Source organism: Anneissia japonica, unplaced genomic scaffold (assembly GCF_011630105.1).
Source record: "Anneissia japonica isolate Jap-2015-1 unplaced genomic scaffold, ASM1163010v1 scaffold65_len388318_cov190, whole genome shotgun sequence".
Taxonomy (NCBI): Eukaryota; Metazoa; Echinodermata; class Crinoidea; order Comatulida; family Comatulidae; genus Anneissia; species Anneissia japonica.
The window spans coordinates 187,475-199,915 of record NW_022729881.1 but is presented as its reverse complement, the minus strand read 5'-3'; the positions used below and the strand labels follow the sequence as shown (position 1 = coordinate 199,915).

Here is a 12,441-nt window from a genome sequence, read left to right as displayed (position 1 = left end):
GTTAGTGTGGAATGGGCTTTTGAAGAAGTATTGAACTTCTTTAAATTTATTAATTTTAAGAAGAACTTAAAAATGAACTTAAGTGCTATTGGCAAGATGTATTTGGTGTGTGCATTGATGACAAATGCACACACAATTTTATACAGTTCAACAACAACTTCATTTTTTGGCATAGAACCACCAGCACTTGAATATTACTTTCAATGAAGAACTACCGCATATTAAACTGTAGGGGAGAGTGGTGTTAGTTCCCCCTCCCCACTTTTGTGACTGTTCCCAGCACCAGTAACAAACATTTTACGAACGCTGCAATGTCATTATTTATTATTATTATTATTATTATTATTATTGTTTCATGCGAAACTATATTTATTTTTCATGATTATTATTGAGGGCGTGCTCCATTGCTTAGTTCATTGAAGCTTTGTAGATCCAACATGGCTAGCAGTTAGCTTGCATTGACGTTTTCTAACTGATATAAAATCTTTAAAATTCTGCTGTTTTATAACTAAAAATCGAATGGTCCACTGATTAATCTCAGATAATATAGTATAATAATACACCAAGTATCGAAATGCATGCCATCGTGTTGGGATTCAATATTTCGACATTAATTATGTCATTATCAGGAATGATGACATAATTAATGTCGAAATATTGAATCCCGACACAATGGCATGCATTTCGATACTTTGAGAATAAAATTGTCTGCCTTGGTGAATTCTGTATTTAGGCATATGTGGGGGGAGGTGATGTAGTTCTCTTTATGCTAACCACAAAGATGTATAGTAAGTGTAACTGATTTGCTTACAGTAACCCTTCAAACTAGCGTAATATAACCATATTAAATTAAATGAAAACAATAAGATACTTAATTAGGCCATTTTTAAAAATAAAGTTCTGTTAATGTTAACTACAGAGTTTACCGTACACTGTAGTTAATGTGTTATAGGTTGTAAAAACTGTATTGTGTAAAAAAAATCATTCAAATAAAAAAAATCTTTTGCTTGACATTACAGTAGTAATTAAAGATTTGTTAAACAAAATGAAAGGCTATGTCAAAGTGTTATATTGTTTTTATTCTTTATTAACGCAACTCAAAGTGCATTAATTTGCAATAGGTATCCACGTGACCAAAACAGACAAGGCCAATTGGTCAGTTTAGCAACTACATTTGCGTAAAGTAGGATTTTACCACTGCACATGTAGGCATGGTTTAACGACCGTCGAATTGCTTATTAATTAAATTTTTAGTTTTGATTATTTTACACATTATTTTATAAATTGCTTTGGTCATATTAATTTAATTGTTTGTCTACATATAACATTTTGTAGGCAATTAGTATTAAAGATGGTTACAATTTGAGGGAGATATATACTTTTATAGAACATGTCTATCTTTTTAGGTGAGAATGTGCATGAATTTACTAATAATAAGTTTACAGTAAGTAGAACTTGAGGTGAGAAAGTTAGAGGCAGAAAAAAGAAGACTCACAAATACAGTGGCTTATTTTCGGGCAAGCATATTAAATAGTTCTTTAAACATAGTGTTTTGGGCTTCAGCTTGCATTCTTCTCTCTTCTGATTCCAACTTTCTCACCTCGAGCTCTGCCATGAATTGTTGGTCCTTTCTGTCAGCTTCTTCTCTTCTCCATTTGTCTTTTCTTTCCATTTTCTTCCCTAAGGTATGTGATAGTATCATTTCTAGAAACTCTCTTTGAACACACTTCCTCTTCACTCCCTTTTCTGTGAAAAGATTAAGAGTGATTTATTATGCATATACGGCACACTAGAATGAAACTGAGTATTTTTTCACTTTTTACGAACACCAAATCTATAGGATGATGTTAGTTATTTTATAAAAAAAAACCTTGATTATTAATAAAGAAAGATGTAGAATATAGTAGTAATTAATATTGATCTGGGCATAATTTTCATGCATTTATACAGTAGTACCAGAATGCTTGAAATACCTTTTGGGTGTCATTCCCTTCATGCATCTATCCTGTGCACTCAAAGCTTCCTCCTTTTCTGACTTGAACTTGTCCTCATTTTTATCTTGTTCTTCCTTTTCAATTAACTCCTCAAGTCCCCTCTCGAGCTCCGTTAAATCTGGTGGTGTAATGCCCGATGCTGCTTCTTCTTATCTAATTTTATTTTTAAATCTTTTTTTCAATCCATTGTCCTTATCTCTCAAGGCTCTTTCATTTGTCTGAAAACCATCCCCCCAGCACTCATTGAGCTTCTCTGCAAGCAATTTCCACTGCGCACCCCGGCTCTTCGAATTATATTTGTAGCTAAAAATGTTGGAATTGAGCATCTCTTTTACTAAGTCATTGTCCATTTCTTCTTCCCATCTAAATAGGAAAAAAGTAAATTTAAATTCCTTGAAAATTATAATAAATTGCATTTGTTGATAAAGTTTAAATAATAAATGAATAAATAAATATATAAATAAATATAAAGTATAATGAAAAAAGTTCCAATATTGCATTAATCAACATGACATTACGTACATTTAAAGTGAAGGGGCTTAGTATTCGAGGTCATCATAATAGTACTCATTTTTAAGAGATACATACAAGTCCTCATTTTATTAGTAGAAAAAAAAATTAAAAATTAAGAGAGTAAAGATGTTTTTTATGGTGCTAAGTAACAAAAACCTTAATAGGTTTGATTTAAATATTGGCAGTGGTATTGAAGGAATATCCCGGGGGCCTCACTCTTAAATATATTTAAGACGGGTAGGTGCCGCATTTACGGGGGTATTTTTGAGGAATTGGTAGCACAAGCATGGGAATTTATGGAATAGTTTCAGCACGTATAGGATATATTTGCGAGGACTTGGTAGCGCAAGTGTGGGGAATACCAGGTAAATTATGTAAAGTCCCTGCACCGTCCCGTAACAAAGTCGCATAATTAATCACACGATGTTTTAATAGCATAGATTTTTTGCTAACCTTCGTGCTAAACCTACTGTTAATACATAGCCATGAACAGTAGGGATCACGAACGGACAGAATCGCAGTCTTATTCGAACCATGGGGAACGGTACAAGTTTAATTTGGTAGGTTACATGGCCGTAATAGTAGTTCAACCGACACTGGATTTTGGTAAATGGTAGTTCAAGTCCCTAATAATTTTCAGTAAAATAGGTAGTGCAAGTGTCTCATGTCTTGGAGTGGCTGCTGCACACCCCTCACACACTGTAATATTTGTTCATTTACATTGACATATCATTAATACCCTTTGATCTTTTTTGTTGCTGATTCTTCTGGTGTGGCCAACGGTGCTCCTGAAATTAATAAAATTATACATTGATTGAAATATTATTTGTATTTATTATTTTATATTATTATTATTATTTATTACTATTAATAATAATACTTGGTTATTTTATTATTTGTGTTATTTATTATTAATATATTAATAATTTATTATTATTATTTATTATTTTTATTATTATTATTATTATTATTATTATTATTATCTATTTGAGTTTATTACAAACAAGTAGTTTTGCCTGTCATGGTGACCGTATTCTAAGACAAGATCAATAAGATTATGGAAAACTTACCAGTACAAATTGGCCTATCTGGAACACGTACAACAATGGGTCCTGGTGTTTGTTGTCCATCTGAAACAGGTACAGTGTGTACAAAACTGGTTAAAAAGATAGACCCAAAATCTGTGTAAAATTCCATGAAGTTATTAACAAAAAATAAAAAGAAACCTCTTCCCAAAACCAACACCCAAAAAAGGAACAAACCTAGGCCTCAGGCCTCTCTATCAAATATCATAGACCTAAATAAAACAGCACATTATTAAATACTAAAATCCAATTTAACAAAAAAGTAGTAATAGAGATAGGCCTTAACTTACATGCAAAAAGTATCTTGTCATGACAACATAACTTTTATTATGTCGACTTGTCAAGGTAACCTATCTCGCCAAGACAACATAACATTTTTACTATTAGTCCGGCAGCTTGACAAGTCGACATAGTAAAAGTTGTATGTTGTCATGGCGAGATAGATTATCTTGACAAGATAGATAACCTATCTTGCCATGACAACATACAACTTATATTATGTCGACTTGCCAAGATAATCTATCTCGCCATGAACATGCAATATGTATTATATTGACTTGTCAATATAATCTATCTCGCCATGACAACATACAATTTTTACTATGATGACTTGTCAAGATAATCTATCTCGACATGACAACATACAATTTTTATTATGTCGACTTGTCAAGATAACCTATCTTGCCATGACAACATACAACTTATATTATGTCAACTTGTCAAGATAATCTATCTCGCCATGACAACATACAATATGTATTATGTCGACTTGTCAGTATAATCTATCTCGCCATGACAACATACACTTTTTACTATGACAACTTGTCAAGATAATCTATCTCGCCATGTCGACATGATATGTATATTATGTCGACTTGACAACATAAATTATCTTGACAAGTCGTCAAATCGAATGGCATTTAGGTGCTTCCGTAAAAACTCGCTAATACCTCCATGCAAAGAGTATAAATAGAACAAGAGAGCCAACAACGCTCATTGAGAGCGTAAAAAAACGATACGCCCTACGCAGCTAGTGTAGGACGCCAACTAACGCTTGTATGTTTTTTTTATTACCATAGAGATATAATAAGAATACTAGAGCGCTAACAGCAATGTATTCGATGTTCGAAATACGCAGAGCTGTGTGTGTGTACCATCCAAAATGGCTGACATAGATTCAGCCAATCAAATTTCCTCTGAACGCTATCATTTTCAATTGCGCCCTCAATTTACACAGAAAGTTCAGTACAGCTAGTTACCCGTATTTTGAAACTCGAGCGTTGCGGTGTATGGGTGTAATGTACACGATTTTAATTCTTTTCAAAATTTGAATAAGATGCTCTACTTGGCCTCTTTTTGGCTACGACAGATTAATAATTTGTCATTATCAATACTAATTATCATTAATGAAATAATATTCAGTCAGAGGGCTTATTTATGGTAATAATATGTATACTAAGCCTGAAGGTGGCGCTTTCCCACGGCAGCCATCTTGGATGGTACACATACACAACTCTGCATTGCTCCGCCATCTTGTCAGCACTCTAGTTGTTTAATATCTCTATGTTTATTACTCAGTACTCCACCACGCACGGTCCGTTTGTCTGTTTATCTGTTCTCCACAAAATACTGTACTTTTGTTTTCCATAGAGCTATTAAACAACTAGAGTGCTGACAAGATGGCGGAGTAATGCCGAGGTACCATCCAAGATCAGCGTGACCACTCACCATTATTTTTGATATACCCAATGACTAGGGTGAAATTACCCAAGATTCAGCAAAAATTGCCCAATAATGCTGCAAGCCATTGGGAATATCTCCGCACCAAGATTTTTCAGGTCTGAACTGACACAATTCGCTTTGCTAAAGGCCAACTCAGACAGCGTCGTACGATGCAGCCCGACGCGATTTGTTGTCGCGTCGGGCTGTGTCTGCGTGTCTGCGTTTAAAGGCCAACTCAGACAGCGTCGGCCGACGCAGCCCGACCCGATTTATCGTCGGGGACAGTCTTAAGCCGTAGTGAGAAATATTAAACACGTTTCATATTCTACTACGCGACTGCCCCCGACGCACACCGTCGCGTCTGCGTTCAACTCACCCAGACCCGACGCGACAACAAATCGCGTCGGGCTGCGTCGGCCGACGCTGTCTGAGTTGGCCTTTAAACGCAGACACGATGGTGTGCGTCGGGGGCAGTCGCGTCGTAGAATATTAAACATGTTTAATATTTCTCACGACGGCTTAAGACTGTCCCCGACGATAAATCGGGTCGGGCTGCTTCGGCCGACGCTGCCTGAGTTGGCCTTAAGTAGAACCAGAAGGATTGGTTCGATGAGAATGATGCATCTGTCAGATCCTTGCTAGACTAACTGCACTCACTACATATGGAATATGCAAGCAACAAGAACTCACAGGCAAAAAAGACAGATACAACAGGATAAAACAAATGGTCCAAAATAAACTATGTGTGATGAAGAACAACTGGTGGGCAAGCAGGACAAGAGAGCTCTAGGCTGCTGATAGAAAAGATGCAAAGAAGTTCTTCAGCAAACTCAAGGCTGTGTATTGGCCATCATCCAGAGGAGGTAGCCCACTCTTCGATATTGAAGGAAAGACTGATTAAAGAACCAGCACTTATCACTGACAAATGGGCACATCACTTTAATCATCTCTTATATATCTGATGACGCCACTGCTGATATAAGCCAAAGTCCAGTGACTGACGCACCATTGCTATAAATAGGATTGAGCAGACAGTTTCTAAAATCAAACAATGGATGTTTCTGAACAAACTTCAAATGAATGAAAACTAAACTGAATATATATTCCATTCCAGATTTCCGCACCATAAGCCCACTTTTCCACCCATTACCCTTGGGACAACAGTCCTTGGTGTCTTCGACATCTATCAGGAACCTAGGTGTAATTTTTGACCAACACCTTACTTTTGAAGTACATGTTAGCTCTATATGCAAGTCTGCTAATGACTACGTTCGTAACATCAATAAAATAAGAAAATTTCTTAACAACAAATCGGCTGAAATAATAGTTCATTCACTGATATCATTTCGGCTAGATTTTTGCAATTCTCTATTAGCTGGCGTTCCCCGGGAATTGCTCAAGCATTTCAAAACACATTCAAAACACTGCTGCCAGTATATGTACCGGTACTCGAAAGTATGATCATGTCACTCCTTTTCTTTTCAATTAAAGAAACTAGGTGAGGATGGTATTCCTCCAGAAGTGTACAAGCATGGTGGAGATGCACTTGCGATAGAACTTATCCGGCTTTTCAAACAAATGTGGGCAGAAAGCGAAGTTCCACAAGACTTCAAAGACGCATTGATCATCCATTTATATAAGAACAAAGGAGATAGGCGAGTATGCAATAACTACCGGGGAATATCGCTTCTTAATAATAGCTGGCAAGATCTTTGCCAGAGTGATCAACCGTCTCACCACCCATCTCGACAGTACTTTCCCAGACAGTCAGTGTGGCTTCAGGCCTGGCAGCGGTACTACTGATATGTTGTTGGCAGCTAGACAATTGCAAAATAAGTGCAAGAAGCAGAATCTAGACCTGTACATGGTGTTTGTCGATCTCACCAAAGCGTTCGACAAATGGCACCATACAAGGATGTTTCATGGCCCTGCTACTGTTCAGTATTAGGCCATGGGGTGAAAATCGTTCAGTCCCGTTCCGAAATTTTCCTAATACTTTCACTCATTATGATAATTATTATAATAATATTTAAAAGCACCAAAAAAAAGTTCGACCGTCAGAACTTCTGCAAATACGAGAAAATGACGTTTAAACTTACGAAATTGAAAGTTCTTTGCGCTAGATTAGCACACGACATTTTGTAAACGTATTTTAATTACAGAATAATATTTTTTAGACTACTATTAAATTGATTTTGTTACAATAACTTCACGTGTTGTGGTACAGCCAACAACAACATGGCGACTAGCGGCGGACAGTGGGTAGCCGATCATTTCGGTCGCGCTTCGTTTCGGTCGCGGTATATTTCGAACAAATATATGGGGCGCCGAAGGAGTTGCGAAAACGAAAAGTTTAATATGCCTAGACCCTATATATTTTAGTTGGTGAATCGGTTTATCATAGGCCTAAATATTATTGTTTTGCTATCTTTCCACTAACAAAATATCTTTCTGCTATATTCTCTTTCTTCCATTTATGGTGATATATTCATGATTACAACGTGATCTTGTAATTGAAACAATGGAATTTCATGCTATTTTTGTTGCGTTTTCATATATAGTAGAGGCTAAATATGGTTTGACCTTAAACAAACTCTAATAAAAGGACTTTTTGCATATTGTTGTACGCCTATATGTAAATAATCATGAAAATTTTTTTGCCGCGTTTTTATAGTAGCGTTAACCAAATATTCAGGGTCAAGGGTCAATGACCTTTATATAACATATTCTAGGTCATAACTCTTCAAACACTTGCTCTAAAAGCACAAAAATAGTATTTACACCTGGGTTTTTTGGGTCAACAATTTTTTGCCGCCTTCTAGTAGTAGCAGCATTGACTAACTATATAGGGTCAAAGGTCAATGACCTTTATACAACTATGATTGTCATAAATCCTCAACCAGTTTGCCTAGATGCACATAAATAGTGGTTACAACTAGGTTTTTGGGATCAATATTTATTTAAAACATTTTTGCCACCTTCTAGTAGCTGCGTTGATAAAATATTCAGGGTCAAAGGTCAATTAACTTTATATAACATGATGATTGTGGAAGCGGTTTGGCGCTGTGGGATCGGTTTGGTTTCCCAACCTGGAGGTCGGGGTTTCAATCCCTCGCTGTGTATTTCGCTTGTGTCCTTGAGTAAGACACTTTCTCTCCATTGCTTCTCTTCACCCAGGAGTATACAGTAAATGAGGACCTGGTGGGGTTACTTGCTACTGCGCTGATTTCCAGCAGCAAAACTTAGCATGTAGACCAAATGACCAGGGAAAAAGAACTTCAGCGCTTTGTAACTGAAAAGAAAGGCACTATACAAATAACAAGCAACAGGTAACGGATGATCATAACTCCTCAACCACTTGGTCTAAAAGCACAAAAAATAGTGTCTCCACAATCCACTCATAAACGAAAAAGTCAAATGCATCTTACATTGCTTTATGGGATACACAATCTGAAAATGGTAATTTAACAATAGGTAAAATGTGATACATGTTTCCACTTGAATTTTTTGTTAGTTCACTTAGCCGATTCGTTTATCATTTCGCTTGGTATTCACAGTCTATTTCATGTAGGTCTAATTGTGTCCAAATGCAAAATTTTCCTTTCATAACAGTATGGAAGCAGACCATATGAACAAATCAACATCACCATCAATATCAGCAGAATAAACTACTTCATCAACATTGTCGCAGCAATCAACTTGGCAAGGGCCACAAGCAGCTGTGCGTGGCAGATTAGCTTTCTTGCACGAACATATGCGGTTGCTACAATCTGTCTTGCAATTACATCTTATAATGTTGAGTAGCTCCTCCGGTGCTCTTCTTGTCATTATGGGGTGCAGACCGTTTTTTTTCGTCATTTTCCCATCCCCATTCACATGGGTTAAAGTATTCACCGTATGCCCACATGTTGATCTGATGGTAAGCTCTGAGGCTGTGGAAATGCGTCGCTGACTTCGTTGGTGGCAACTGTGATGGTTTTATAACCTTTGTGGAAGTAGAAACTTTTCGTTTGATTAGTTGATCTCTAAGTTCAGAAAGAGTACCTTGTTTTCCACAAAAAAGTTCCTTCATTACCATTCGCCCATATTCTTCTATTATGGCTTGATTTTGGTCTGATTTCATAAATACTTTAGAACATTCTTTGAGTACATCAGACTTCTTAAACTTCTGTATGATTGCTTTCTTGCCAACATTTGATATTCTTGAAACCGTACCACATCCAGTAAATGCATGGAGAAAGGGCAATGCTTCTTTTAGAGTGATGCATATTGCCTTGCTTACCTCCTTTTTATCAGTACTCAAGAAAACAGGCTTGTGTCAATCTTTCAGATGAAAGAGCAGGAGTACAAGCAAGTCAGTGTCTTCTCCTACTAAAGTTACAGAAGCAGTCTCAGCAATGGCAGGGTTTTATCAACTATATTTACATCAGCATATCAGCATCTCCTATGTATTGTGTAACGTTACACATCTGGATTCGGAATTCATCTGATAGGTATGATATGAGTCGTTTCTTATTTGCAGTATTACTAAAGAAGACTTCTCTTTCATACTTGCATTCAGTATTAAGGCTAAAATTTACTTGGTTACCACCTTTTCTTCTTTTCTCATGGGTGTAACATTTGGTTGAAACGGATTGCTCATACCCATCAAAGACAACATCAGCTCTGCCATATTTGTGGATAGTGTATTCTGTATAACTTTGTACTATCTTCTGAAAAGGTACTCCTTTGGGCCACAACAACTTGTGTAAAAGGTAGCCACTATCAATTACAATTCTGTCAGTCTTTGGTATGTTATTTTCAAATATGAATTTTGCTTCATTCATATCTGATTCTTTTATCAAATCCCCTCGCTCATTTTCATATACTAGGTCTTCTAACTGCTCTTTATTCGATGTCTTTAAGGAATATGCCTTTAACGTTGACATTGCTTCTGCTATCAGTGCTTCCTTTAACTTTGGCTTATCAGCTGTCAGCATTACATGGTTTCTTACAAAGAGGGCTGGTGGATATGGATTCAGTTCGTACTTGAACACATCAGATGTATCAATATCAACAGTCTGCTGTATGATAAGGAACCGCTGAAAGAGCACAGTGGGGTCAATACTTATGTCCTTGTCTACTTTTATTTTGTTTGTAGTTCCCATTGTCACTGCTGTTTTGAGAGATCTCATTAATGTTTGCTCTATGGTAAGATCGGGACTAAGTCCTGCCCAAAAATTATTAGTGCGTCTTATTACATGGAAACCATTTTGAAATCTTTGGTAAAGCTCTTGGTGCTCCTGGAAGTTTCAGCATCTTCTTCAAGGAAGAAGTGGGATGACCTTAGATAATGGAAATTACCGCTTGAGGCTAGAATAGGTAGACTGTCTTTGATGGATTTTAGCAACAAGTTCCAATTGCCAGAACGATCTGCAGCCACCAAATTCCTGGCAATTTTTATCATATTAATGTAATTGAGAAAAAGGTGTGATGTTCTTGATTCAGATCCTAATGATGCTTTCAAGTCATTCAACGATCCTTCGACGTTACATCTCTCTGGGATGTCCTTGATGGTTGCTTCATTTTTTTCAATCTTAGAGTAGATGTTTTTAAGTTCTGTGACATGGTTGCCCTCTTCTAGCATATTCATTAACAAAAGATTCAAGCACTTTTCCATCAGCAGATGACCTCTGAATGCTTTGTTAACTTCTTTGCCAGTAAGCATATGCTGTACCACATTCTCACCATATATGGTGGCGAGTATCTCTTTCAAGCCACTGCCTTCCATCAGCTTTCCTATTGCTCCAAGAAGGTCCATGAGGTAGTGAAATCCACCCATCATGACAACTACATTATTCAGTTCTGGAAAGTTTAAAGTTATTTCAACCGCTTTCCAGTAGAGTGGCTGGTCAAATGTTACAACTGTGTCCTGGCCATATTTCCTCGCAGTGGTTGATACATAATGTATTGCTGAAAGTAAACACGATCGTCACCAGAATACAAGTCAATCATAGGCAGGAAGTGAATTTTAGAAACCCCAGAAACTTTTCCTGGTTGTGCACTGTTGCCATGATTCCTTGCCACATGGGCATTGGTCAATTAAACTTATAACTGAACTCCCATAAAAGATCACATTTCAATTCAACTGCTTGTAGCTCTGGTAGCTCCTTGAATTTCTTCTCCAGATGTCTCTTCCCATAGCTATATTGGAGAATCGGTATCTTTGGGGTTGAACTGGGAGGGTTGTCTTTCACTGGTTTTCTATATACAGCCTGGTTTGTCGTCTTCTTGGCTAGTGTAGTTGCCGCAATTATTCCAAGACCGTGGAAACTTCCCTTCCTATCCAGTGTGTTGGTGTTATGGTCGACATTGTACTAGGTTAGCTAGGGCTAGGCTACTACATTTATTTAATACATTTTATGGGAAACTTACCTAATACTGCAAATGCTTTATATTTTTTCTCAACAACATGCTGTCACTTTTAAGCTACTGACCCCACCATATCGGAAGAAAAGCTTTTTAGAAAAAAGTTTGGAGCATGTCATGCTTGGTTGCCCAGTCTAATAATTTCCAAGCTGCTCTCTGATTGGTTCATAGTTGTATCAGATTTATCTTGGATTCTCATCATTTCTGTGGTGCTTACAAGTGGCCATTAATTAATGGACTGATTTACTTTAAGAAAAACGGTTTTGAGAGGCTGTTGTTTTGCTCTAAAAATCAGTGAAGAATACTGTACATTTGTAAGCCTGAAGAATATAATTGTCTGTTGACAAGTGGCCATTAATTAATGGACTGATTTACTTTAAGAAAACCGGTTTTGAGAGGCTGTTGTTTTGCTCTAAAAATCAGTGAAAAATAATAATAATATATAACATCATATATTTTAGTATTTATTTTATTTGCTGTATTTTTTATGTAGTAGAAAGCGTAGGATTCATAAAACGAAAATAAAAACAATAACAAACTTTAATAATAATAATAATATATATAACATCATATCATATTTTAAATTATATATTTTATTTGCTGTGTTTGTTATGCAGTAGAAAGCGTAGGATTCATAACAAAACGAAAATAAAAACCGTCCGATAATATTAATTGATAGTTTAGTAATAATAGTATTAATTTTATTTGCTTTTAAGTAG

At 36.4% G+C, this 12,441-nt stretch overlaps 1 protein-coding gene across 5 annotated transcripts; it reads right to left on the bottom strand.

Annotated features, from left to right (window-relative positions):
* Nucleotides 1-903: 903 nt before the first annotated feature.
* Nucleotides 904-7,352, bottom strand: LOC117114752. Of its 5 annotated transcripts, XR_004446438.1 has the most exons (5): nt 6,005-7,352; nt 3,578-3,637; nt 3,247-3,295; nt 1,974-2,357; nt 904-1,746 (listed from the first exon to the last, which is right to left on the bottom strand). XR_004446438.1 is itself a non-coding variant. In XM_033258446.1 (3 exons), the coding sequence occupies exons 1-3, from the start codon at nt 3,702-3,704 to the stop codon at nt 2,144-2,146; spliced, it is 390 nt and encodes a 129-aa protein (XP_033114337.1). In that variant the 5' UTR covers nt 3,705-3,984; the 3' UTR covers nt 1,771-2,143. The 5 variants fall into 5 exon arrangements, 1 of the variants encoding a protein (XP_033114337.1); XR_004446436.1 differs by lacking the exon at nt 6,005-7,352 and having other exon boundaries at nt 3,228-3,295; nt 3,578-3,984; XR_004446435.1 differs by lacking the exon at nt 6,005-7,352 and having other exon boundaries at nt 3,578-3,984.
* Nucleotides 7,353-12,441: the final 5,089 nt, after the last annotated feature.

What these genes read in the sequence shown, in the direction of transcription:
- LOC117114752 (XM_033258446.1), bottom strand. Translation starts at nt 3,704, where the DNA reads ATGGAATTTTACACAGATTTTGGGTCTATCTTTTTAACCAGTTTTGTA. An exon ending in AGATAGGCCAATTTGTACTG is followed by an intron (nt 3,296 to 3,577) that starts GTAAGTTTTCCA and finishes TATTAATTTCAG; the next exon opens with GAGCACCGTTGGCCACACCA. An exon ending in GCAACAAAAAAGATCAAAGG is followed by an intron (nt 2,358 to 3,246) that starts GTATTAATGATA and finishes TTTCCTATTTAG; the next exon opens with ATGGGAAGAAGAAATGGACA.